This window comes from Microchirus variegatus (assembly GCF_963457635.1).
Source record: "Microchirus variegatus genome assembly, chromosome: 15".
Taxonomy (NCBI): Eukaryota; Metazoa; Chordata; class Actinopteri; order Pleuronectiformes; family Soleidae; genus Microchirus; species Microchirus variegatus.
In genome coordinates, this window is record NC_139816.1 from 21,563,429 (window position 1) to 21,588,833 (window position 25,405).

Below are 25,405 nucleotides of genomic sequence, written 5' to 3' on the forward strand. Positions count from 1 at the left end.
GAAGCTGTATGGAAGTGCAGTCAAATGTGGCATAGTCGAAATTAGCCGTCACATCACAAGGATGGAGGTACACAGCATGCCTGTGTGGTTGTTTTTGTTTTTTCTTGTATTATCATGACTTCATTCTCAAACACAGACACTGACATAAATCACCTCAAAGGTTTCTTCTATTATACTCTTTAACTAAAACGTGCTCCCATTATTTTAAAGTCAAAACAAAACCTGGCAGTGCTTCCCCCATGCACTGCCACCCACTGGCCAGGTAGTGCAAGTGCAACAAAAAATTGTCTAAACCAAAGATGGCCGATGGAGGGAGAGAAAAGCCAAGTAGCTCAGGAATATCCTGCCAATCCTTCTATAATAGAAAAAAATCCTAACTGTGCTTATCATAATTCATGCATGAAAGGGCTAAACTGGGAATTAACCCACACATTTCCAGTTGAAAAGCAGCTGGGTTAACTTGGTTTAATGTGTAGCTACTAACTTAAGACACTGCTAGCATAATTTCAAAAACTTCTATGTGTAACTAAACCTCTAAACCGCTGTATTAAGGTGTAAACCAATGTATATGTGTATCTAGTTAATGTTATTTGTAGATCCAGGTGCAAATCGTCACAGTTTAGGGCAATGTATTGAATTATAATGTTGTGATAACTCTATCACTAACCCTGTCACTGGTCAAACACCAGCTACTGCATTAAAATGTTGACATTGGCTTTATTGGCCTACTCTTGCTTCACTGGTACATGCGTTCATCACCCTCTTGTCCAATCACTGTGAGGCTCGTACCAGACTCCCACACCCTTTTATAAACGTCACACAGCTGTAACTCACTGTCAGATTTCACTACCAGACCACACCCCCTCACTGCTCCCTGTCCCCCTCCTCTTTCACTCAGCCCTCGGTCCATTTCTTGGCATTTTTCAAAATCAGACATTGAGTTAGCATCAGAAGAGGGGGTTTAGTTAGACTTTGTTAACAGTTTAGGTAGCGTTATCTTTAGTTATCTTAATATACAGCCTTTTCCAATGAGAAACAAAAGCACACATGTGTTGTTGATCCACTGCTGCCTCCATCAGTAAAGTCAAATTTAATATTCTGTAACGTGACAACCTCAACTATCACTTAAACATGATTCAGGACCTTTAAAAACCCTTACATTTGTAGACCATGCCATTGTAAGGAAATCAATGAAACTCTGGCTGCCAGTATTTCATTCATCTTTTTGTATAAATTCTTCTGTTTCAGACGGTGAAGAAGCTGCATCAGTTTACATTTGACCTTTTCGTCCAGGCTCAGTCACTACACACCAAGGTCAGCTTTCCAGAGATGATTGGAGAAATAATCTCTGTACATGTACCAAAGATCCTGGCAGGTCTGGCTAAACCAATCTTGTTTCACCAGTAGAGCTTTTTGTTTTATTTTTAATAAATGACTCAGCTTTGTTGCCTCCATAAACTTAAATGACAACTTTGCACTGTTCCCCTAATTTCTGGTCTAATAGCTCTTAGCCCTGTCCCATAATCATTACTTTTATTGTTCAAAGTTATTTTCCTTTTAGCCCTAATTGAGATTGTTTGCTCAGAATTGATAAAGCTTTTATCTGAAGAGAGGCGCGACATGTTGACAGCTCTTCTGTATTTCTGCTACTTAACATATGCACCGAGTCGACTAAAAACCCTGGAGGCAGCAGAGGTAAAACACACACAGTATTGCATGTGACCTTCATTATTCAAATACTTGATGAGGTACACATAAATATAACACAAAAAACGAGCAAGCAAGAGATTGCACAGGAGAAAAGGATCACATCAGTGAACGGAAAGCTCCTGATGGAATACATTATGTGACTGTTATCTTTCATGTTCAGTTACTACAGCACAGTGTACTGAGCTAAATAGCAGCTATAATATAAGTGACGCTATTCTGTTCAACTCAAAAACAGTGGATGTGCTTGTTCTTAATCATGTTCACATGTCTTAATTTAATAAGTTGCTCTGGTTTGACTGAGCCAATAAAATACAGATGTCCTTTCATGTTTGTTGGTGTTATGTAAAGTAACCATTTTCTGATCATTGGCAACAAATTATTACTTACCTAATTAGCACTGGCATAAATATGTAGTAGTAAAGCAAAATGATTAAAAGATTTAAAAGAGAAACATAATACATTTCAAGCAACACATGACTGAGTTACATGGATCAGTTCCTGATACTAATGATATGGCTACCAAAAATATTATGAATGCTGCATGTACATTTTCATATACTGAAATTTTGTATTATAAAAAAAAACACCAACAAAAAACCAGCAGAATAAACATAATGCTGCTGCAGAACTGTTAGACTTAATCAGTGCTGACTGTGCTCCATGTGGCCCCTGCACTGAGACACAGACGCTTGCTCTCTTTGAAAATGTGGCCCCCAGTGGGGACACAAGGAAAATGTTTGCCAATTTATCTTGCACTTAGACACGTCTTTTCAGCTGGAAATCGAAGTTTATTAAGGTCACTTAAAATCCAGCACCAGTCATGGAGAAAAATCAGCATTTTCAGCTTCCTGTGACACAGGAGTTGCTGCCGAGTTGCCAACTCCTGTGTGACGTGATATAAAATCTTGTTTCTTTTCTATGGAGTTTGGTGTCCGGAGTGACTGGTTTTAAAACTTTAATTTCCAGTTGGAGAAAGCTGTGGAGCAGGGAGACAAAATTTGGTAAACATGTTTGTAGATTTAAGCTACTTAAGCTATAGATTTGATTTTCAAATCTGTTTTTTTACAGCCATGGTTCCATATCACAAGCTGGTTCTTGGCACAGAGAGTGTGAGTCGTTAAAACCTGATGAAAAAATGACACTCAATTTCAGTTTTAGTTCCAATGAGAGATTTGCTGATAAAACTAAAAATAAAAACAGTGGAATGCTTTGAAGTTAACTGAACACAGTGAAACTTTAGTGAAACTGATGAAAAGTATTAATCAAGTGAATGCAATTATCTACTGAAGAGGATTAGGGTGAAATGGGAACAAATAACGTAAAACCAACAAGGCAATCAGCGATGGCAGACTTCACCCCATTCACGCACCAAGCCTCTGGCGGCCTCTGTTGGTCATATTAGGAAGTGCAAGTGTGGAAGCACAAAGAAACAAACAGACAGACACACAGAGCCATTAAAAACAATACTTCACCTCCACTCCGTTGGGTGAAGTGAAAAGAGAATTTTAAGGCAAAAGTCATAATTCCGACTTAAATCTCAGAATTCTGACTTAAAACTCACCTTTATTTTTTTTTCTTAGAATTCTGACTTCAATCTCAGAATCAGTATTTTTTTTTTCAAGTCTGACTTTTTAACTGTGAGAAAAAACAAACAACTCATTACTTGTTTTGTATTCACATTATTGCCCTAATACTCTTCTGTAATTGTCATATTTTGCATAAACCAGGCTGGTTAAACAATTCTGTACATACATTATAATACACAATACAAGAGGGGAGATTAGCTGGAAATGAGTTAGTAGAAGAAATAGAATTAAGCAGATGGTCCGTGTTGATTACAATTCAACACAAACTGTGCTTCAGATCAACTCCTCTGGCTCGTCCTGCATTGTTCAGGCATTTTCAACAGTGTTTTAGAACTCTGTAAATGCAACACTTTTTATATATATATATAAGAAACGTGTCTTTTCCAAGCAAGTAGTTGCATGCATCATGTGTATAGCTGTACGTGTAGCCTTTAGCTTTACAGAAACAAACATCAGACATCACTTTTTTCCTCTAGTGACTGGTTTTATTCTCTACTAACTGATAGTGTCCACATCTATCAGGAGGCATGACAACAGTTGTTTTGTATACTGATGAGTTTTATGAAACAGATTATTTGATGAACTTAACTACAGATTTTGATCAAATGAAGGTTGTTTTTGACGTTGGGGTGAATGAGGGATTTATGTCATGAGTCACTGTGTAACATACAGAACTAGAAATGGAACATCTGCTCCAGGTCTCTCTATTCAAACCTTACATCACATCCATCTTTCCCTTTCTCTCCCTCTAAAAGGGAGTTTTTTTCACTTAACTGATGCCTAGTGTTTGCTCATTGTGTGAATTGTTGGGATTCTCTTCTCTTTGTAACATCTTACAGGTTTCTGCCTTTCTATGTACAGTGCCTTGAGATAATGAATGTTGTGATTTGGCGCAAACTTCCAACTGAAAAAATATCCAAATTCTCTTAAAACGATTATGTTTGAAAGTATAACAGCTGTTCTGCTGCATCATAACAGCTTGTGCACTGTCTCACTTGTGTTTGTAGGAATATTTTGAGGGGTGGAGTGGCTAGCATAGTTGCCTCACATCAAGGTGGTCAGCAGGTTTTGATCCCAGCTTGACCGAGGATCTCACTTGAGATTGAGATTTAAGGCCACATTATCCTTCTCCGACTGCGTATGCGTTATCTGACTGCGTAACCACGGAGACGACTCGAGCCTTCATACTTCTGCGTCGTGGAGACGGACACGCGCTGCAATTTCCCGCCCGATCAGTAGGGGTCGCTGCGCAAGGTTGTTGTGCTTCAGGCTACAGTGAGCAATGGCGTCCGAGCGATAAAGAGAGAGAAAGACTGTTGTTGTTGAAACAGTGGCCGTTTCTCACTTTTCTGTGTCACAGAAAGCAGTTTTAAGATAATTTGAGGTGAGAAATTGGCCATTTAGAGTCTAAACATGTGCTGTGTGTGTTAAGATATGACGTATTTATAGTTTAGCAGCGACATTGTCGGCGGGGATCAGCTCCGCCTCTGTGGAAGCTCGGTGCGCACTGTGAGCCGGCACAGAGCAGTGTTAGCTTAGACTGTCCTGAGGACCAATCGCAACTCTTGCCGTCTCCGTTGTCCCTTGACGGAGTGACGGAAGAAAATATTTCGTGCAGTCGGAGACGACGCAGAGGCTCTTCGACAGGCTCCCCGTAACCTACGTAGAGCACTTTACGCAGGAGTATAAATTGGGCTTGAGTCTGGAAAGGGTGTAGACACCTTCCACTTTCAAGAAGTGTGACGAATGGACGTAGATCAAAATGCCTCAGTATGCAATTGGATAGACCTACAACCAATCAGAGTAATGATCTGGATGACATATGCTACACAACAAAACTGAGTTTTCTAGGAGTGATGGTGTCTAATGTTCCGTGGAGCAAGTCACTAAAAAGGCAGCAAGAAGCAAATCAAAAGACAGCATTTTTTTATGTACAAAACCAGGGGTTTGTGATCGGTTCCCTTTTCCCCCTTTATCTGTAGTTGGCCAAAATGGCATCTGTGCCAGACGTGAGTGTGCAGAGTGAAATCAGATCGCTGGCAGACTCAGCTGGGTTCACTCAGGCTTGGTCGACCGGGTAATGTGTAAAAACTGTGTGTCACTTGATTCAAGCTCTTGACTGCATGGTTGTTGGCTGTGTCTCTTGCATGAGCCCCAGGTGAGCGGTCAGTCATGGATGATGTTTACGAGTGTGCGGAACACAAGTAAACGCAAATAATCCACTGACCACAGTTGCTATAAATAATGAAATTGTTCTTAATTCTTTGATTATTTTTAGGTCTCTAAAGCCTCCTTATGACGGTGGTATCTTAGCGATCGTTTAAGATCATTACAATCTAGCATCTAGTGAATCATAGGATATGATTCAAGTTAGTGTAGAAAATTACAAAGAAACAGTGTCATGGTCACACTAGAGGACTCATTGTTCAAGCAGGTTTGGATTTCAGTCTTAATTGATGTCCTTCTTCTATGTTTTGCCTCATGAAATTGCATGTTATACTCGTCATTCGTGTAGTTCATAGCAGCACTCACTCTGTAAATGTCTGACTCAGAAACCATTACCAAAGAAATCCCCATGATTGTCATCTTTCATGTGGGACCGCACCAGTCGTACTATGTGTAACAGGCATTACGGGGCTAAAAGTTTCTCCCTGTTCACATCACGTCAAAGCAAAGTGTAAATGTGGTTCCTGTTCTCCTGATCACTGATTACTGTATGTAACACACGGATCCTGCATTTGATCCCCATTCACCCCTACTTAAAAAAAAAAAAAAGTGAATTATCCCTTTAATGTCTTTATGTCTTTTTCTTGTCTTTATTGTGTAAAAAGCAAAGAGGGGAGAAAAGGGAATCCAATAGCTGTGGACAAACAGTTGATCCATGAGACTTGGCCCCAACACAGCAGCTAATTTTAGCTCTGAAATTTGAAATGTGTCTTCTGTTATTTGAGCAGCAGTCGTCAGGTACAAAACAGACACCAGGAGCCATGTCTATACAAGAAAACAGTCATTTGATTTGTTGTATTAATCTATTAAATCATTCCAAAATGATTCAGTTCAAATCACATTCTAAAATACAGAAATAAACTGTACATTTTTGGAGCTTTCTAACAGTTTTTTGAATGCACTACATCTAGAGACTGTTGTGAACAGTTCAAATCTGTTTTGTTTTTTTTTACCCTTTAAATTAATGCTAGTTCTTGATAACGTGGTAGCTCTGTTTTGTTGGAGCAGTTGTAGCGTCATTATATTTGACACAGTGGGAGTTTTTCCAGTGGATGAGCCACGTCACTGTAGATGCTCCTGTACATTTTGAATACTGGTCGGACGTCATCGCAGTAGGCTTTTGTGTTTGGTGTATGACGTCAGTGGACAATAGCTGATATGTGCACAGTGTATACGGCATTATATTAAGCTTGTTATTTGTACATGAAAACAGTTAGTGTATATATTAATCTGTCCCTTGTCTGTTTTGCTGTCTGGACACTTTTGAAGTCATCCCGTGTGATTTGTACTTTTTGTGTTTGTTTTTCAATATGTGCATTTTTTTCAAAAGGTGTAAAACTGCATAATCTTTTGAAAGCAATTAAAAAACTTCTGACTCTACACATTGAAGACAAGTTTGGTTATCATTAAAAGAAACTGTGCACATTATACAGACGGACGGACGGACAGTGACGGCAGCTCAGTGGTAGAGTGAGTCGTCTTTCAACTCGGTAGTTTTGGGTTCGATTCCCAGTTCTGGTAGTCTGCAAGACTAAAAAAGCACTGTATAAATATTTACAGACAGATAATGGAAGTTACAGCTTAGATTCAAACATCTCTTTCTGACGCAGGGTAACGGATAATATGTAATATGTTATGCTGCGCCATTGTCAATAAGCTAAAATAAATAAAAAACCTTAAGTATGTACTGTTAATGGAAGTGCAGAATAGTTACCCAAATGTCACTTAGATTACCAAGCCAGTTGAATACATTAGCATGAATGCAGGTTTGGACATCCAGTAAAGTGTGTGCTCGCTTCAGTGAGAACACACGTTCTTTCATTCTGTGTGTGTGTGTGTGTGTGTGTGTGTGTGTGTGTGTGTACTTCTGTTTGTCAAGAGTCACGCACTTAGCCTGATATTTCTTTAATTATGAATTAGCATCAAATTGACAGGCCAGACGTCCACTTCTGCTGAGGTACAGTAGCTGTAAGTGAAAACTGCAGAGATGAGGAGGAGCGGCTCAGGCTGACACTGGAGGGTGGGATGTGGTGGGAGGAGTGGAGGGTAAAACTAAACATAATGTCCGACTGAAAACACAGGAACACACAGTGTATAATCCTGAGAAGCTTCTAGGTTCTCACTTTCATAACCATTGTTTTAGGTGGAGATACATTTCTGCTTCATAAATTGTATGGCTTTCCTTTTGAAACATGATACAGGGAGCACATTTTAATCCCTGCTTATAGGAAGGTGTGCATTTATTTTTTTTGAGAATTAGTTTTTAATAAAGGTGGTCCAAGCTGAAATATCCATTAAAATTGTGTTCAACAGTTGTGAGTGATGCAGTCATGCGGTCAACAGAGCATAGCCGGCGCCCGGGCTAACCAAGTGGACTGGACCACGTGACTGGAGGTGTGCAGGTGGCTGGACCAACATTGAACAGCTGATGTGTAAGTGTATCTGAACCACAGTTTTGATAAATCAAAAACAAAAAAAAACAGAATTAAATGGCAATGGTACATGGCAATAATACAAAGAAGTAGACGCTATATGGGCTGGATGTCACATACTGTCATGTGCTACATGCTCTTCTCAAAATGGCTCTTAAAGCTCACATAGAGTGGTCCTGTTGCACATATATGTTAGTTTCTACTTACATACATTAACTTGTTTTTATGGTCAAAAACCTCCTAGTTGCTGTAAACGAGCCGATAGAAATCTGTCTTTTCTGACGCTGTGCTGAGCCGCGATATTTCAGACATAAATCTCACCCCCAGAAGACAGAGTGTGTTGTGATTGGCCAGCCAGCGTAGAGTCTTCCCAACTGCCTTGTGATTGGCCAATACTCGGAAGTGACATGTACAGCACACCAGCTCTCAGAAGCGCAGCTCCCCCCTCTGGAACGGTGGATGCACTGCTCCTCATTATCAAAACATTGTTTTAACAATGTTTAAAAATAGCTTCTTCACGACTTCCCGCCGCAGTCCCTTTGACGACCTTTGACCCGGAGTCAGACCCAGAGTCAGAAGACACTGTCGCTCGTGAAACACCTCCACAACTGACGTTATTCTTCTTCTGCGGTTCAATGTACGCAACCGGATGTGCCCGGACTAGTGCCCGGAGCAGGACGATCTGCTGTTCAGGAGAACCGCTGTTTACGTAACCGGACCAGGTTTTTTCAGAGATCTCGCTGAGTCCGAGATTACAATAAAACACAGCGTTCTCAGCAATGGCCGAACTGTTTTTTTTTTTAAACTTCAGGGCTTCGTAAACAAGGTAATGACGCAGATACACACTAAAAAACAGCGTTAATTGGAACTTCCGGTCTAGGTCTGCTTTAATCGCTTTGGCCACCTCGGAGTATCCAGTGCTTGACTATTATTGATACTATTATTAATATAACACTATAAACTGCATTTTTTTAGTGAGCAGTAAAATCCCAAAATTGGCATAGTACACTTTGCACTTTCATATTCAAAGTAAAGCACTAAATTTACTGAAACAAGTTTGGTTTGGTTTTTGCCTTGGGACGGCTCTTCTCATACTGGTCTACTGCTGCTTGTTAGTGTTTGTACAGAATATTAAAGTTAATGCTCTGCTATCACACCACTTGTTAACATATATAAACTACTAAAAAAATACCTTTATATCGTTACAGTGCTTGAGGCGGAGTTATGCTAACTATGGCTATCCTGTGCATCATCAAGCCTAACACGCCTAAAAGTGTTTTCATTCTTTACTCCATACGCTCCAGTCACACAGGCGACATGGTGAGTTTACATACAAAGTCAATGCACAGCTTTGACTTTAACATCTACTTTGATGTGAGCAGATTCACGTTTTGGTGCCGTTCACCCAAGTTAAAAAGTTACAAGGTTAGTTACTTGGCAAAAACTTTGTTTACTTTTCACGAGATGCCAGGACTTCTTGTTAAACAAGAACAATATCCATTGCAAGTTCCACTAATGTTTAGTTATAATCACTCACTTCTTGCCACATTTGGAGGAACATCTGTGTGCTTGAAGTTTAAATCATTGTTGGAAATGTTCAGGATAATCTTAATCAAATTGAGTTTTTTCTTTACTTTTTTCACTCTTGCTTGGTTGAGATGTGGTTACATTGACATTTAAAAATTATCATTTTCACAATGAAATTTTATTTAAACAGTGCATTTGTATGTAAGATTTACTGTTAAAAAAGGTCTGAAGTGACCAGTGGCCCCCGAAAATCTTCACATTATCAAATCTGGCCCTTTTTAAAAAAAACAAACAATTACTTGGACAGCCCTGGTGTAACACAAGGCCAGTTTTAGATATTTTAATATGGACGAAATATTTGAATACATTTTTCTCTCGCACAAATTATAAAATGTAATGCCTTGAGACCTCACCGAGCACAAATAGATAAACTACGCAGCAGATGTCAGCATCTTTACACCTTCACTGACAAGTGAAATGACACTTGGCTGGCAGAGATCAGTGTCACACTGTCGAGTGTCTGTCATGTGTGGTATGGGTGTGTTTTCCTGTAGTACGGGAAGGATGTGTTGACTGTTGTGTTTATTGATGCACTAACTGTCTGGCACGTTTTAATTTCGTTGTACAGGTTACAGTGACAATAAAGGACTATTCTATTTAGTCCAAAATGTGAAACACGAGTCAGAAGTGAGGAGAGAGGAACAACAACGCACGCCACACACACACACAGACACACACACACAGACACACACACACACACACACACACACACACACACACACACACACACACACACACACACACACACACACACACACACACAGACACACACACACACACACAGACACACACACACACACACAGTTTAACAGTCAGTTTCACATCAGGCTGCATTTATTTATTTAACTTTTTGGAAACCAAACAGCAACCGGAGAGTTCAGGTTTGGCTCTTCAAATTAATTTACAAAAAAAAAAACACCTTTAAACCAAACATAAATTTAAGAACTATATAATAAAATTCAACAAAACAAATCGCTGGAGTGTTTTTGTCATATTGTAGCAATCGTTTTTTGATCCACTTTTTAATCACAATAATCCATTTGAGGAGCAAAACGATTAAAGGTTATTTTCCCTCTGCAACTTTACAAAAAGACAAGTAAACAAGTACAAAGTGACTCGTCAGGTCAGAGGTCAGGGAATGTCAACAATGTTTAAGTCACACTAACTTTGTATTCAGTGTAAATTATACACTGTGATACAAACCTGCACACTTCATATAGCAAATATTTGTTTTTATTATTTGAAAAGTGAACCGTTTGAGATATCACTGTGATGATTGATATCAAACAATAAATAATGTGTTTATTTTGACAAATGGCGTAACATGAATTAGAAATCCAACTCATGTGTTTTTTTTTTCTTTTTTTAATACTGTAACAGAGCATTTAGCAGTTGCTCATCTTTAAGCACATTCATAAAATTCATTTAAAAAAATAAAATTGATTCGGTCTCAATGATTTTATAAAATCTATAAATTAATATTTAGACCAAATATGTCACATTTTAAAATGAATAATAATAACCAAACTGGTCATTATGAGTCCATTCAAGAAGTGATTCATTTTACGAGTCAATTTGAATGAATTCATCTTTTTGGGGACACTTTGGTTACACGACTGACAAGTTTTAAGACACAAGACATAACCAGTCACAACAGTTAGTTTCTGTTTAACACTGTAAAATGACTGAATATTGGAGTGTGAGTGATGGGGAAGAGAAACAATACTTACAGAACAAGCTCATTTACATTTCAGTTTGATTTCATGTTGTTTAAAACATAGCTGTTATCCTTATTTACTTCTGTTGAGGCTCATTTTCTTCAGTTAAGACCGATAAGAGTTCATTGGTGGTGACTCCCTCAGATCACACACACACATACATGCAGGTCACATGATGTGGTTGTTCATCAGCTCCTCAACTTCAGTTCTGAAGAAATTAAACACAATCTGTAGATGTTTTTTGTTACAAATACAAAACACACATTAATGTTTTGGTTTATTACAACAAGTATAACTGTGAAATTCTGAAGAGCATCATACTGAATAAATTTGAACTCTCACCTCTTTTTCTTTTTTTACATTCGTTGATGGAGAAGCCGGTGAACTGAAATAAAAGAGAGACAAACAAATCAACTACTAAACCTTTTAGAATACAACTTTACTGTTCACCAGGGTGGACATTTGTCTTTGGCTCACAAACTTAAACTCATAAAAGAAAACAACAAGATAGAAATAAGAGATAAGCAATCTAACAAATTATCTGCCTTACGTTGTGTCTGACATATACTGTTTTATTATTATTATTATTATTATTATTATTATTGTTATACAAATTTAAATATTTTGTACCTGTGCCAATTTGGTCACTTCACTAATACGACTCCCACTTTCTATCACTGCTATTTGTTCTCTAGAGACCAGGGCTCCTACTGTACTGTATAGTTATTTATCTTTCTTTTTGATGCACCACCTGTTATCTGTTATTGCAAATAATATTTAAAACAAGTCATTATGCGTGTTTGTCCATGATAAATGTAATGCACAGTGATTAAGAGACCGTGTTGCTAACACAGTCCTTTAAACAGCTGAGAAAAAAAGCTTTGGAGGAACAATCACTAAAGTTACAATCTGTACTTCTTCTTTTCTGAAGGCCAAACATGAGCTTTACCCCAGCAGGTCACACCCGTCTCCATTTGGACACATTATAGAGACTGGAATAATAAAAAAGATAAAACTTTCTTTGATAAGACTCCCACAAAGCTTCTCACTCTGACACGGTCTGATTTACAGGCCTCCTCAACTGTCTGGGCAGCACAAACCGCAGCTTCCTTCCTAGTTTTTTAATATGCAAGTAAATATAGGAGTGAAGCTTAAATAAATATATTACAAATAAAAAATATCTCATAACTGCTATTGGATTTTTTTTTTTTTTAATCTTCAGTAGTTTTTTTAAGTATATTCATTGTTAAATTATACACACAGACACACACCCAATGCACAGCTACAAAGAAAATAACTAAGACATACCTTCCTTCTTACCGGGAGGCATTTTCAAAAAATTTTGCTTTCGATGCAACACTGCAGGGAAAAAAAGAAAACAAGTGAAATGTTCATTTTACAGATAAACACATGATTCACCTTCTTTTTTTAAATAGTTTTTGATGCAACAGTCAGCTTGGTGTATATTGCTGACTGCACTTTTCTGACACTTTTACGATACAACGTAACACCCATAATGTAAATGTAAAACATTATAATGAATGATTTCCATTAAAACTCCAGAACCATTTAAAAACTGCCTGCATTTCCAAAGTATCTAACAACAAGTGTCTGCATGCTTTTGTGTCTCAGATGAGCTCTTACTAAGAAGTGGGTGTGGCCTCACTGCTGGCTGCACTCTGAGGCTTTTGTGGAGGGGGAAGTCTGGACGGGGGCTCAGGAGGCCTGACCGGGGGTCGACAAATGGCAGGTTTCTCTGCAGACCTTGTTCTGGTCAGACCATCAGAATCTCCTAAGAAAAAGATAAATACACAAATAGAAGTAATTCATTAAATTTAACATGTGGTTATGTGGAGATTAAAGTTGCAATTTGAGTCATTCTGCATCACAATGCATCTATTATATTCACTATATAAATACACGGTATAGTGGAGTACAGGTGTGCCTGGCAATATTTCTATATTATGGCATAAGACCATATTATGGTCTTTGATTTTGGATGTCGTCTAATCGTGACCTAGTATCTGTGACGACTTCTCCTGGTTTTAAAATCTGTTGCATTGATAATTGTCATATTGCTTGTATTTGTGAAAATGCACTCAATACACTAAAATTAAACATTATATATACTGATTTTAAAAAAAAAATACATGGACAAGCCAAAATTATATTTTTAAAAAGTCACTTAATAACACCGTGTAATAATTTAATCTTAAACCTAGTTATTTGTGTTATAGCAGAATGGTCAATGTCATTGTTTATAAGTATTGTCAACTCTGCCGTGCCAGTGTTAAGATGAGGGTTCTATCTGTAGACATTCATTAATGTACACTTTCATCAAGGAAGATCTTCAATTGTTCCAAAGACCTTGAAATACTGTGTTATTCGCTATTTAAATGTATTCTCTCACCTATTTATAAGCCATGTTGGCTGACCTTACAGAAATATTAATTTGATTTGCTGTATATCGTGATACATATCGATATCAAATGATAAAAAACATATTTCCCAGCCCTACAGCATACACAGAGAGGACTCCTCATACCTTCTCTGTGGGCAGATGTGGTCTTTGGAGGTGGTCTTCTACTCTGGAATGACGGGACTCGGCTCACATACACTCCAGATTCCCCATTTGCAGCTGAAGAGGAATCTGGCCTTTGTCTGGCATCTTCAATCTTCCCAGCGTCAGAGTCCAAATGTCTGGGTCTGGGCATCACTGGTAGTCTCGGTGGGGGTTCTTTTGGAACCATTGGAGCAAAGCTTAGAGGTTTTGTCCGCTGCAAGGGAACCGGGTTCGCGGTGACGTCCGCGACTGAGCCTTCATTCTGGCCATCTGTTCCAAAGAAACCACACAACAATTGATGCAAGGCGGTGACCACAAGGAGTGGACTCAAAAAGCAGGAGCTGAAAATTAGTACAAACAATAGGTCAAATATGTCTATCAATGTGAAGGGAATGTAGTAAAGCTCACATAACAACTACCAGGCCTGATATTCAAGATGATATAGAAATTAATGGTTAAAGAATTCAACACATTTGGATGGATCACACCACATGGCCAGTTATTTTACCAAACAGTAAGTTAAGAATGTTAAATATCACACAACACAGGGAGGACAAGCTGCAGGTGCTGCACATTTCTCTGCCACAGTGTATGAGATGATGGAGTCCCACCCACTTAAAGAGGGGTTCAAACAGGGAAAATTACATGATTTAGTCTGAGGCCTTTAAATGAAAGACTAATGTGAGATCGAGCATATATGTTTATTTGGACTTCAAATTAAGAAAAAAAAAAAAAAGCACATGAGGAATTTCCTATTAACAATCAAGCATAAAGTAAAAATAATAAGATTGATGATGATTAAAAAAAAATTGAAAGGCAAGGATTGTTATTTTATGGAAAAACAGTGAAGCATAAAGTGTCATAAATCGATGCTGTAAAACTGATGAAGAAACATGTTAAAAGTAATCTACAGAATTGGGTCAGATCAGCATAGATGAGATGAGATAATGATGAGGACAACAATGACAATCAGGCCCAAAGAGAGACTAATAATTACTCTCTGTTTTCGGGAATTGGTCGTGACTAAGTGCTTGAAAAACACGAGCTGGCCGTTTGGAGATTGTGATGGGCTGCCGCTTTCTCGGGGTGATCCGCGGAGGAGGGACAGGTGGGGCGGTGCTGTCCTCTGGCATATAACTGAAGATCTGTAATCACACACACACACGCACACACACACACACACACACACACACACACACACACACACACACACACACACACACACACACACACACACACACACACACACACACACACACACACACACACACACACACACACACACACACACACACACACACACACACACAAGTTGCAGTTACACTTTGGTCCAGCAGCTCGTTTTAGAGTCCATACTTTGCACAAACTGCATATTTGTTGGTTTTTACTCATGTTCCATTCTCATATACAACATGGCTGCCAGAAGGGACAAATGAAAAACACATTTAAGCCACCTAACAAAAGGCTCACAAAATTGACATCTGACATCTCAATCATTTTTTTTTATCTAGCAGATATTACCAACATAATAGCAGTAGTGGCAGTTATTGTGTCCTTGTGAGCTAAAAGCACAGCTTTTCTCCATGGACAAACCCAAACAAAGAATTTCACATAGTGAAATCACAAAATAACACACTTGATGTTATTTTACTGATGGAGGCAACAGATCAACACCTGTGTGCCGTTATATAAAAGTCTATTTCTATATGGACCTGGGCGCAGGAAAGTGAACGGTTTACAAATACACAAACTTCACTCTCCAGTTGGTAAAGGATTGTATGATAGGAAAGCATAAATATTCTTTAAAAATATTATTGCCATAAGCAGGTACAGATTTTATTGGATGAGGCTTAAGAGCAGTTTTTCCTCTTATACCAGCTGGCAGCCATGTTTTCTATGAGCATGAGCGTTCAGAAAATGAATATTGCCACAAATGTTTTTCTTGTATGTATTTCAAACTTAGAAGGTATTACCTTTTGGCAGTCCTCGATAAGAATCTCAACGACAATGTTTTGGAACTTGATATCCAACATGGCTGCCACAGTCTCTTCCTTCGCTCTCATCAATGTGGGTCCGAAGACTACAGCCATGTTTGAGGGAGTCATACGGTTTTCATCACTGTGGCTGCACACACTGTCAACAAATACAAAGCTGAGTTGGAATACACTGTGTCTGATCTTTAGAAATGGACAACTACCCTACGCTGTCGGGGGCCGACAGCAAGGGGTATATCCGCGAACTTGTCCAATCCTCAACTTTCCAATATACCCAAAGTATACGCACTCGCACCTGCCACTAACTGTTTTAATTAATTATGAATAAATTCAACAAAATAACTGTTAAATATTATGATATAATGCTGACTACACTTTATACATGTTCAAAGTATCCATATAAACTCCATATTGAACACAGAATACCTGAACTCATACATTTCTCTCTAGTTTTTAATAAAACTAGTTAACCTATTATACCTTGTGAAATATTATGAATATTAAAATGCTAACCACACCTGCCATATCTTCAAAGTGTCCAAATGTCATGAAAAAGCATACACTATGTTTATTAAATTTCATGAAAAAGCTACAATATGTTCAATCTTTCCATTCAATGCATTAATAAAGAAATGGAGGCATAAATATTTTTTATATGATAATTAATACATTTATATTATAATGTAATAAATATTATGAATAAGTGCTAAATAAACCCATGATATCCTCAATGTGTCCAAATGAGCTCAATAATAAAGAAAAAATGCCTTAACTATTTTTTTTGTGTTCACTAATAAGTTAACCAGTTAACTTATTATGTAACTATTACCAATCATAGCCAAAGTAATAATGATTGTACTTGTAGATAGTTGTTACATGAATCATTGTACAAAATTTGAAGGCAATATCTCCATCAGTCTGGAAGATAAAGCCCAAAATGTGTTTTTAGCATAATAAATTCATTGATTTGCTAATTAATAATAAAGCTACAAAGATAGGGATAATTCTCAGGTGGTATGTGATGCCCATGCAAAATTTAAAGCCAATACCTGCAATACTTTGGAAGACACAGGCGAAAATATGTTTTTTATATCATTAATTAATTAATTAATTAATTAATTAATTAATTAATTAATTAATAATAATGGTAGACAGCTCAAAATCAATAGGGATCATCTACAGTTGGTATGTGACCCATAAAAAAAATAAGAAAATTTAATCTCAAACGCCTTTCCCAGTTATCGCGTTAACGGCTAAAATCTGCGGACGCGCGAGACCGATTCCATAATATCCGCGCGCGTTTCTCGCGGATATAATTACACATTAATTCAGCTCTGGTAAATGACAACGGAGGCCGTCGGCACTTACTTGACCAAGTGTTTGATGAGCATCTCCAGCATCTCCCGGTTCTTCTCTGGTAGTTTGTAGGTGAGGGAATGAATTTCACTAAGTCGGAAGTCCAGACTATCTGACTCTATAGCACAAGGTACAAAAAAGATACACATTTTAAACAAATAGATTTGCAGTGTAGTAATATACGTGTAGTTGTAGTCTCAAAAGAAAACTTTTCCTGAGTCCAGAGAAACAACGTGTGCAGCTTTATATCCATATATAAGGCCTCATATAGTGGTATGCAAAAGTTTGGGCACCCCTGTAAATGTTCAAGACTTTTCTTTATAAATCATTGGTTGTTTGAATAAGAAATTTCAGTTAAATATATCATATAGGAGACAAACATGGTGATATTTGAGAAGTGAAATAAAGTTTATATGATTTACAGAAAGTGTACAAGAATTATTGAAACAAAATTAGACATGTGCATAAGTTTAGGCACCACAAAAGAAACATTTTGTGCATCCTCCTTTTGCAGAAATAACAGCCTCTAAACGCTTCCTATAGCTTCCAATTAGAATCTGGATTCTGGCTGAAGGTATTTTGGACCATTCTTCTTTACAAAACATCTCCAGTTCAGTCAGGTTTGATGGTTTCCGAGCATGGACAGTCCACTTTAAATCACACCACAAATGTTCAATAATATTCAGGTCTGGGGACTGAGACGGTCATTCCAGAACGTTGTATTTGTTCCTCTGCATGAATGCCTTAGTAGATTTTGAGCAGTGTTTAGGGTCATTGTCTTGTTGAAAGATCCAGCCCTGGTGCAACTTCAACTTCATCACTGATTCCTAGACATCCTGGAATCCATGCGACCCCAACGTTAACAAGATTCTCAGTCCCTGCACTGGCCACACAGCCCCACAGCATGATGGAACCACCACCAAATTTTACTGTAGGTAGCAAGTGTTTTTCTTGGAATGCTGTGTTCTTTTTCCACCATGCATAACGCCCCTTGTTTTGCCCAAATAACTCTATTTTAGTTTCATCAGTCCACAGCACCTTATTCCGGGTGCAGAGAAAAGTATTTTTTTGCATTACTCTTCCATACAGCATCTCCTTGTGTAAAGTGTGCTGAATAGTTGAACGATGCACAGTGACACCATCTGCAGCAAGATGATGTTGTAGGTCTTTGGAGCTGGTCTGTGGGTTGACTGTGACTGTTCTCACCATCCTTCACCTCTGCTTATCTGAGATTTTTCTTGGTCTGCCACTTCGGGCCTTAACTAGAACGGTGTCTGTGATCTTCCAATTCCTCACAATGTTCCTCACAGTTGAAAGTGAGAGCTTAAATCTCTGAGATAGATTTCTGTATCCTTCCCCTAAACCATGATGCTGAAGAATCATTGTTTTCAGGTCATTTGAGAGTTGTTTTGAGGCTCACATGTTGACACTCTTCAGAGAAGATGCAACAAGGAGAAACACTTACAATTGGCCTTAAATACCCTTTTTCATGATTGGATTCACCTGTGTATGGAGGTCAAGGGTCACTGAGGTTGCCAAACCAATTTTGAGTTCCAATAATTAGTGCTAAATGTATTGAAATCAATAAAATGACAAGGGTGCCTACATTATTTTTGTTCAAATAATTCTTGCACACTTTCTGTAATCAAATATCACTGTGTTTGTCTCCTATATGATATATTTAGCTGAAATTTATCATCAAAACAACCAATAATTTATAAAGGAAAAACACGAAAATGTATCGCCCAGACAAAATATATATGATATTACCCAGCCCTAACCTGAACTATCACTTAAAGATAAAGAAGGATGTGGTCATTCACAACAATGATGTGAGACTAATAAAAGAAATATGAATGACTTTACGAGGAAACTGAGAACCAGCAGTCGTCTGAAAACCAGCAGTCGTCTAAAAAAAAGACCACCTGTAGCATCTAAACAGAATGAGGCTGATGCTTTTAGACTAATTGTCTTCTGTTTTACTACGATGTAGCATGACAGACAGAAATAAACAGCAGAATTAGATTTCCTCAGCCTCCACAGTGCTGGTAGTGCTGTCTGAAGAACTGCTGAACCTGCCATCTGCACAGCACTGATGCAAGTGACTCTTTTGAAATGAATCTTTTCAAGGCAGAGTTTACTGTCGTTAAATGAAGTGAATGATAACCCTGAGTGCTACGGTCTACAAAGACCATCAGAACATTTACACAAAGCAAAGGAGAAATTGTTTTCCCTCATTATACTGTTCTATAAGTATAACCACATACCAAGATTCTATTTAGTGTCTATGGCGTATAACATTTAGTTATTATGGATGTAGGAAAATTTTAAAAGTCTTCTTTCAACCAGAAGGTTGAAGGATCCAGTCCCAGCTACACTTATCTACATGCCACTGTGCAAGAACTGCCCATAGGTGTGAGTGAATGATTGTTCGTCTCTATGTTGGCCCTGTGATGGACTGGCGACCTGTCCAGGGTGTAAACCTGCCTTTTGCCCTGTGTCAGCTGGGATTGGCACCAGCAGCCCTGCGACCCTAATGTGGAAGATAAAGTGGTGATGGATGAATGGATGGATGAAAGAATGACATTAAAATTGGCAAGTCTCCTCAGGATTTTTGAACCCCAAGTCAAACAGGTTTGACCAAAATGCTTTACAAATAATAATAATAATAATAAGGTAGAAAACATAAACCAATAAAACATGTATGTACTTAGATACGTCCAGGTAAAATTATCATCTGTGTGAAAGCCAAGGGAAATTGTTGGGTCTTTAAAATTGATGTAAAATTTTCAAATGCTTTCCTCTCATGTGCTCAACTGTGATAACTGTTGATGATCAAGTACTGCAGACTGGACCTTTGAAGAGGAGGCAGACATTCATGACACAACCTAAACCAATTTCAGCTCTGAATTATTTTCAAAACATGTCTTACTTGCAGCACACATGAGGTCCCTGTGAAGACTGTAGGTCATCAGAGGCTCAGACAGACTCCTGCGGATTAAAAAAAGGAGTCAGATGAGAAACATATGAAACACCTTTTTATCAAGGAAAATACTGAGATGCATTTAATGACCATTCACTTATACGTTATAATATGATATTATTTCATTAAAATGCAACTGGGGTATAAAAAAAAAGGATATATTTATTATTATGATTATTATTATTCATATTTAGAACAATGTAGTGTATTAACAAGTGTCCAGTTGTGCCAATTCTTCATTAGTCAGAGCCAAAATATCGATCTGGATGCATGTACGTAACGCAACATTTTTTTTCAGGTTTGAACCAGTGTATATGTGTATGAGGTTAATGTTATTTGTTGATCAAGGTGCAAAATCTTCAGTTTAGTGTATTGTAATTATACGTGTGTTATACACAGTGTATCTTCTGCCTCTCTCTGGTTAAACACCAGCTACTGCATTCAAATTTGGCCATTGGTTTTTCTTATAGGTTGTCACACATTTTCTTAACCATCTTAACCCTCTGATCGGTGTGAGGCTCTTTGTCCCAAACTCCTCCACCCTTTATAAGTGCCGAAGCTGTTGCATCATAATGTTTCTCTCTCCACTTCTAGCGATTGAGCGGCTTGTCTCAGTGAACACCTCACACAGCTGCAACCTCAGTGTCAGTTTTTACTACCAGACTACGCCCCCTGCACTGCTTCCCAAAATCAGGCATTGAGTGGCGTTAGCCTCAGAGGAGTGGGTTTAGTTACCTCAAATAAAACTTCAGTGCGCTTGCAATGGTTTTAATGTCCGAGTCGCTGCTGTAGAGGTCCACGTCTGCTGGGTTTGTGGGGTCTATGAAAAAGCAAGTCAGAAGAAACAAGCAAAGCATATTAAATGCACAGAGAAATCCCTCTTATCAAAGACATTTAAACAGTGAAGAAAAGTCCTGGACAATACAATAAAAAACAGTTTGTTTAGAGATTGATTCCTGAATTTGAAAGTCCAAATAAAGGCTTAAATAAAATATTGAAATGTAAAACCGACATCCTCAGTAAAAACTAATGTTCTGAGAAGAGAGCACAACTTTAAAGTTATGGGCCACAAAATCAAAACAATAAGCAGAGAGGTGCAATAAAACCAAAAACAAAATCAAACTTCCTAAAAAGCTGCAGAACCAGTTTAGCTGTAGAATCAGGTTTGAAGACCCAAGTGAGGAACAAAGTGAATGGACGGATGCAGCACATGTTCACAGGCTTATTTCCTTACCAAAGAAAGCATTTAAAAGCTTTTGGACTTGGATGTTGCTGCCAACTGTTCTGTACACTCCTTCTTGTGTCACTCCTGGAAAGAGGAGAGACAGAGGGAGGTAAGAAAAAAGGGGTGTAATCTGGACAAATACAGAGCTGTGGAGCCTGCATGAGTCTGAATTAACATACAGATGTTCTTTCCTGATTATGAACGCTTCATTTAACCATTTAGCCTGAAAACGAACAATAGTCCATGCTTGGATCGTGTCGAATTACACGCTCATGGGTTGAGCAATTAATTCCATTCTTTAAAGATAAATCACTCCAGTGGAGAAACATAACATGACTGGAAAATTATAAGGGTACATTTGCCTTTAAGACGGGGCTCAGATGCTGAGCTGAGATCGTGCATGAAATATTAAGAAAATCATTTTTTATAGAAAACAGACCTAACAGGACCACCACATAGATTAAGCACGGGATAAAGATGTGATGTTTAAAGACTCTTATTCCAGATGACTACATTTCCAGTGAATGGCATTTGTCCCCTGAGAGCAGCCTGCAGAGCCAGCATCAAAATGATTAGCCAATGACTCAACTGTGCCCCCATGAGGTCATGAAGGTAAAATAAATGAACTCCAAAACTCTTGATGGAAAACATTTACCTTTCGATTCAATGTAGTTGATGCACTTTCGCACAAACTTGAATCCAGTTTCATTCAGCTCCACTGGGACATAAAGAAAGACATGAGCAGGTGATGAAAGCATGAATAAAGATGATGTCTGTGACATAAAGATGGTAAGCAAACATCACAGTGTCAGCATCTTCAGACGGCCAACTTACTTTCAGCATGCTTGTGAATTGGGGAATGATAGATCTGTAATGAGAAATAAAAATGTTAAAGGAAAGAAATCGTGGAGACATCTGCCACTGCCTGATTTATGAAAAATAACCAAAAAATGTAATTAAATTGATGATGGTATGACAGAAAATACAACCCTGCACCAATGAAACAAACTTCCAGGACAGCTAAAGGGAACAGTTGCACCAATTGTTGTGCCAATTCCTCATTGGTCAGAGCCAAAATATCAATTATAATAATTTATACACAGAAAGGCAAAAATTGGACAAACTGCAGCAAAAACTGGTAGAAGATTTTATGACACTGGAGCTTCCTGTTTCACGGTCTCACAAGAAAGATAATATTAAAGAAAATATTGTTCTGAAGCTCTCTAATGCCAGGAACAGACTACACAATGTTTTTGTCTATCACAACTATCAATCACAGTGGCACCGATTCTTGCTGTGTATTCTTTAGTGGACTGGCAACACTACAAGCATGACCCTGACCAATCATCGTTCATGACAGTTCATAGGTCATTGAGGAGGCAGAGCAAGGAGTTGCCAATAAAGGTTACCAAAGGATTGTCGGTGATGCTCATGGTCTCGAAGTTACTTTTAAATATTAGTTTTTGCTTAAAAGTAACCCATTACTTTACTTAGTTATCTTGCTCGACTTGTTGCGAGAACCCCCATATCTGTTCCAAAATGTGTGATTATACCTCATCAGGAGTAATCTTTCAAAAACTTTATCTGAAATTCTGTTTCTTCTGGGGTTCAGGATGAACAGCCTCTCCATTTCTCTCCACTCTGCTCCCCCTATCCATCCATCCATTATCAACCGCTTTATCCTCCACCAGAAGGTTGCAGGGGGTGCTGCGCCTATTTCAGCTGACATAGGGCGATAGGTGGGGTACACCCAGGACAGTTCGCCAGTCCATCGCAGGGCCACATATAGAGACAAACAACCATTCACTCTCACATTCACACCTACGGTCAATTTATAATGACCAATTCACCTAATCCCCAAATCTACATGTTTTTGGACTGTGCATCTGTTTATGAGGTATATGAATCACTGCACTATTTTTGTTTTGTGCTATGGTATGTGTGAGCATTTGTCATGAACAGATCTTTATGTATACACAAACCTGCCAATGAGACTCTAAATAAAATTGAAATGGAAAAAAAACTACACAGAAAAACATCCAAAATTTCCAAATGAATGATAAATACACAACAACCTGGTCACCTGTAAACCATTCATTCTTTTTCATTTAATCAGTAATGACTGAGGTCAGTGTCAACTCCAGAGCAGCTGGAGACGACAGTAGACTCCACACACCAGCAGGGCCACTGTTTGAGTGAGAACACAACTATTACTGATAAATGACTCGTCATGTCTGTGTATTCGTATATTTTCTGCTTTGTTTAGTGGGGAAATAGTCTCGACTCTTTCACATTGTTACTTTAAATATGTTTTTCCAACGGCTGAACAATTTGGGGAAAATATCTAACTGTGACTTTTTTTTTCCCTGACAGATATTGTGATTGAACTTTGCATTCAATTTCAGTCAATCTTTAGGTCAATATTAATGTTATGGGTGACGGCTCATTGCCACATGAGAGCATTAAAAAAATGTTCTCTATCTGCATAAAAAACATGCCAAATCATCCGCTATGGCGAGCCCTAAAGAGGGAGAAGCCAAAAAGGATCTGCTGTATTGCTTTTCTATCCTAGCTCTGTGTACAGCAGAAATATTGTATTGTTGACTTAAACTCAAACAGTTTATCTTCCAAGCTCGAGGTCAACCAATATGGGCTTTTCTTAGGCTGGAGCCAAGCTTTAGAAATCAGTTGAGCCGATGACATGATATGATGGCAATTTGTTTATTTATTCATTCATCATTCATCATTTATTTATTATGACCAATAGATGACAGTGGTAATAGATGCAGCACACATTTAGGTCATTGTTGGAGTAGAAATATTTGCTTTCATAAATGCAATCACTGATAAAACACTTTCTCCACAAAGAGGCAGCTCTCTCTTCTAGTGAGGTTGGGCTGTTTGTTCGTAAATAAATGCCCCACCCCCGAACTAAACATGTCCATGAGGTGACAAAGGGAAGGTGGAGGGAAATGGAAACCACTGCATTGGATGGGAAGTGAACTACAATGTAACCAAAACCAGCATTACTGACAGCAGCTTTAAAAACAAAATACCGTCACTACAACCATTACAGCTCAACTGTTCAGATACTTTTTCCATATTTTTTGTTCTCAGCTTCAGGGCAGAAAAACCCTAATGTATGGATGAAAAGATATCAAGGTTTCATTGGGTTTGAGATTGAATGACTTTTTATTCCACTGAATTGAAAGCAGATATATTGGAAAAGCTATTGCAAGCATTTTGCTCTTTGTCCCACACCTTAATGCCAAATAGTTTGAAAACTTTTACTGGAAAAGGAAATGACCTGAAAAGGTAGAATTACATTTGTCGTTTTGGCTCATGGGTTAATTCATATCAACCTCTTCTTGGTCTGGAGATGTGACAGATTTGTTCAGAATGTCATGAATCAACTCTCTGTGCTGATCCAGAATGTTTTTTTTTTTCCTCCAAACTGCCAGGGGATGTTTGTATGAACACTTGGCCTCTTAAATAATGGCCAACAATGTGTCTTCTAGATCTGCATTTAAATGCTATGTTCATTGTGAAATCAGGTGCAGATATTCTTCTTGATTTATTTAAAAGTTGTGTTGTTAATAAAACATTTAAAAAAAAAATAGTAAAACAAACATGACTTTGTGTAAAACCAAGGAGATGCCTGCAGGAATCTGTTGAGAAAACTTAGAAAACTTTAAAATAAAACATTTTTTTAGTTGGAGCTGGCCATTTGATCGTCAATAATTTTGTGATTAATCGAGTTTTACCTTGGTCTTTCATCTTCTTAAATGTGAATATTTTCTGGCTTTTTTGCTCATATTAGAAAATATTAGCACATAAAGAAATCGTTAAAACTGCATAATTTTGCTTTTTGGAAAAAAAAAAACTTTAAATTTTGGAAACACCTATCAACATTTTTTCAACATTTTCTTGCATTTCATAAACCAAACAACAAATCAATTAATGGAGAAAATAATGGACAGACTAATCGACTATGACAATAATCCTTGTTTGCAGCACTACTGCAC

General features: G+C 38.0%; 2 protein-coding genes across 2 annotated transcripts in view; one reads left to right on the top strand and one right to left on the bottom strand.

The window, feature by feature from the left end:
* ar (androgen receptor) overlaps positions 1-1,772 on the top strand; it is a 43,275-nt gene extending 41,503 nt beyond the window's left edge. The window contains exon 8 of the mRNA XM_083901601.1: positions 1,249-1,772. Coding sequence (XP_083757727.1) covers positions 1,249-1,407 — 159 coding nt within the window. The 3' untranslated portion in view covers positions 1,408-1,772. The remainder of the gene's footprint in view (positions 1-1,248) is intronic.
* Positions 1,773-11,604: 9,832 nt separating this feature from the next.
* The window catches only part of ophn1 (oligophrenin 1), a 30,565-nt gene continuing 16,764 nt past the window's right edge, over positions 11,605-25,405 (bottom strand). Inside the window, exons 12-23 of the mRNA XM_083901886.1 lie at positions 22,215-22,248; positions 22,036-22,098; positions 21,390-21,464; positions 20,891-20,975; positions 20,105-20,163; positions 17,185-17,290; positions 15,796-15,955; positions 14,820-14,967; positions 13,805-14,092; positions 12,904-13,051; positions 12,568-12,618; positions 11,605-11,644 (exon numbers count right to left, since the gene is read on the bottom strand). Coding sequence (XP_083758012.1) covers positions 12,576-12,618; positions 12,904-13,051; positions 13,805-14,092; positions 14,820-14,967; positions 15,796-15,955; positions 17,185-17,290; positions 20,105-20,163; positions 20,891-20,975; positions 21,390-21,464; positions 22,036-22,098; positions 22,215-22,248 — 1,209 coding nt within the window. The 3' untranslated portion in view covers positions 11,605-11,644; positions 12,568-12,575. The remainder of the gene's footprint in view (positions 11,645-12,567; positions 12,619-12,903; positions 13,052-13,804; positions 14,093-14,819; positions 14,968-15,795; positions 15,956-17,184; positions 17,291-20,104; positions 20,164-20,890; positions 20,976-21,389; positions 21,465-22,035; positions 22,099-22,214; positions 22,249-25,405) is intronic.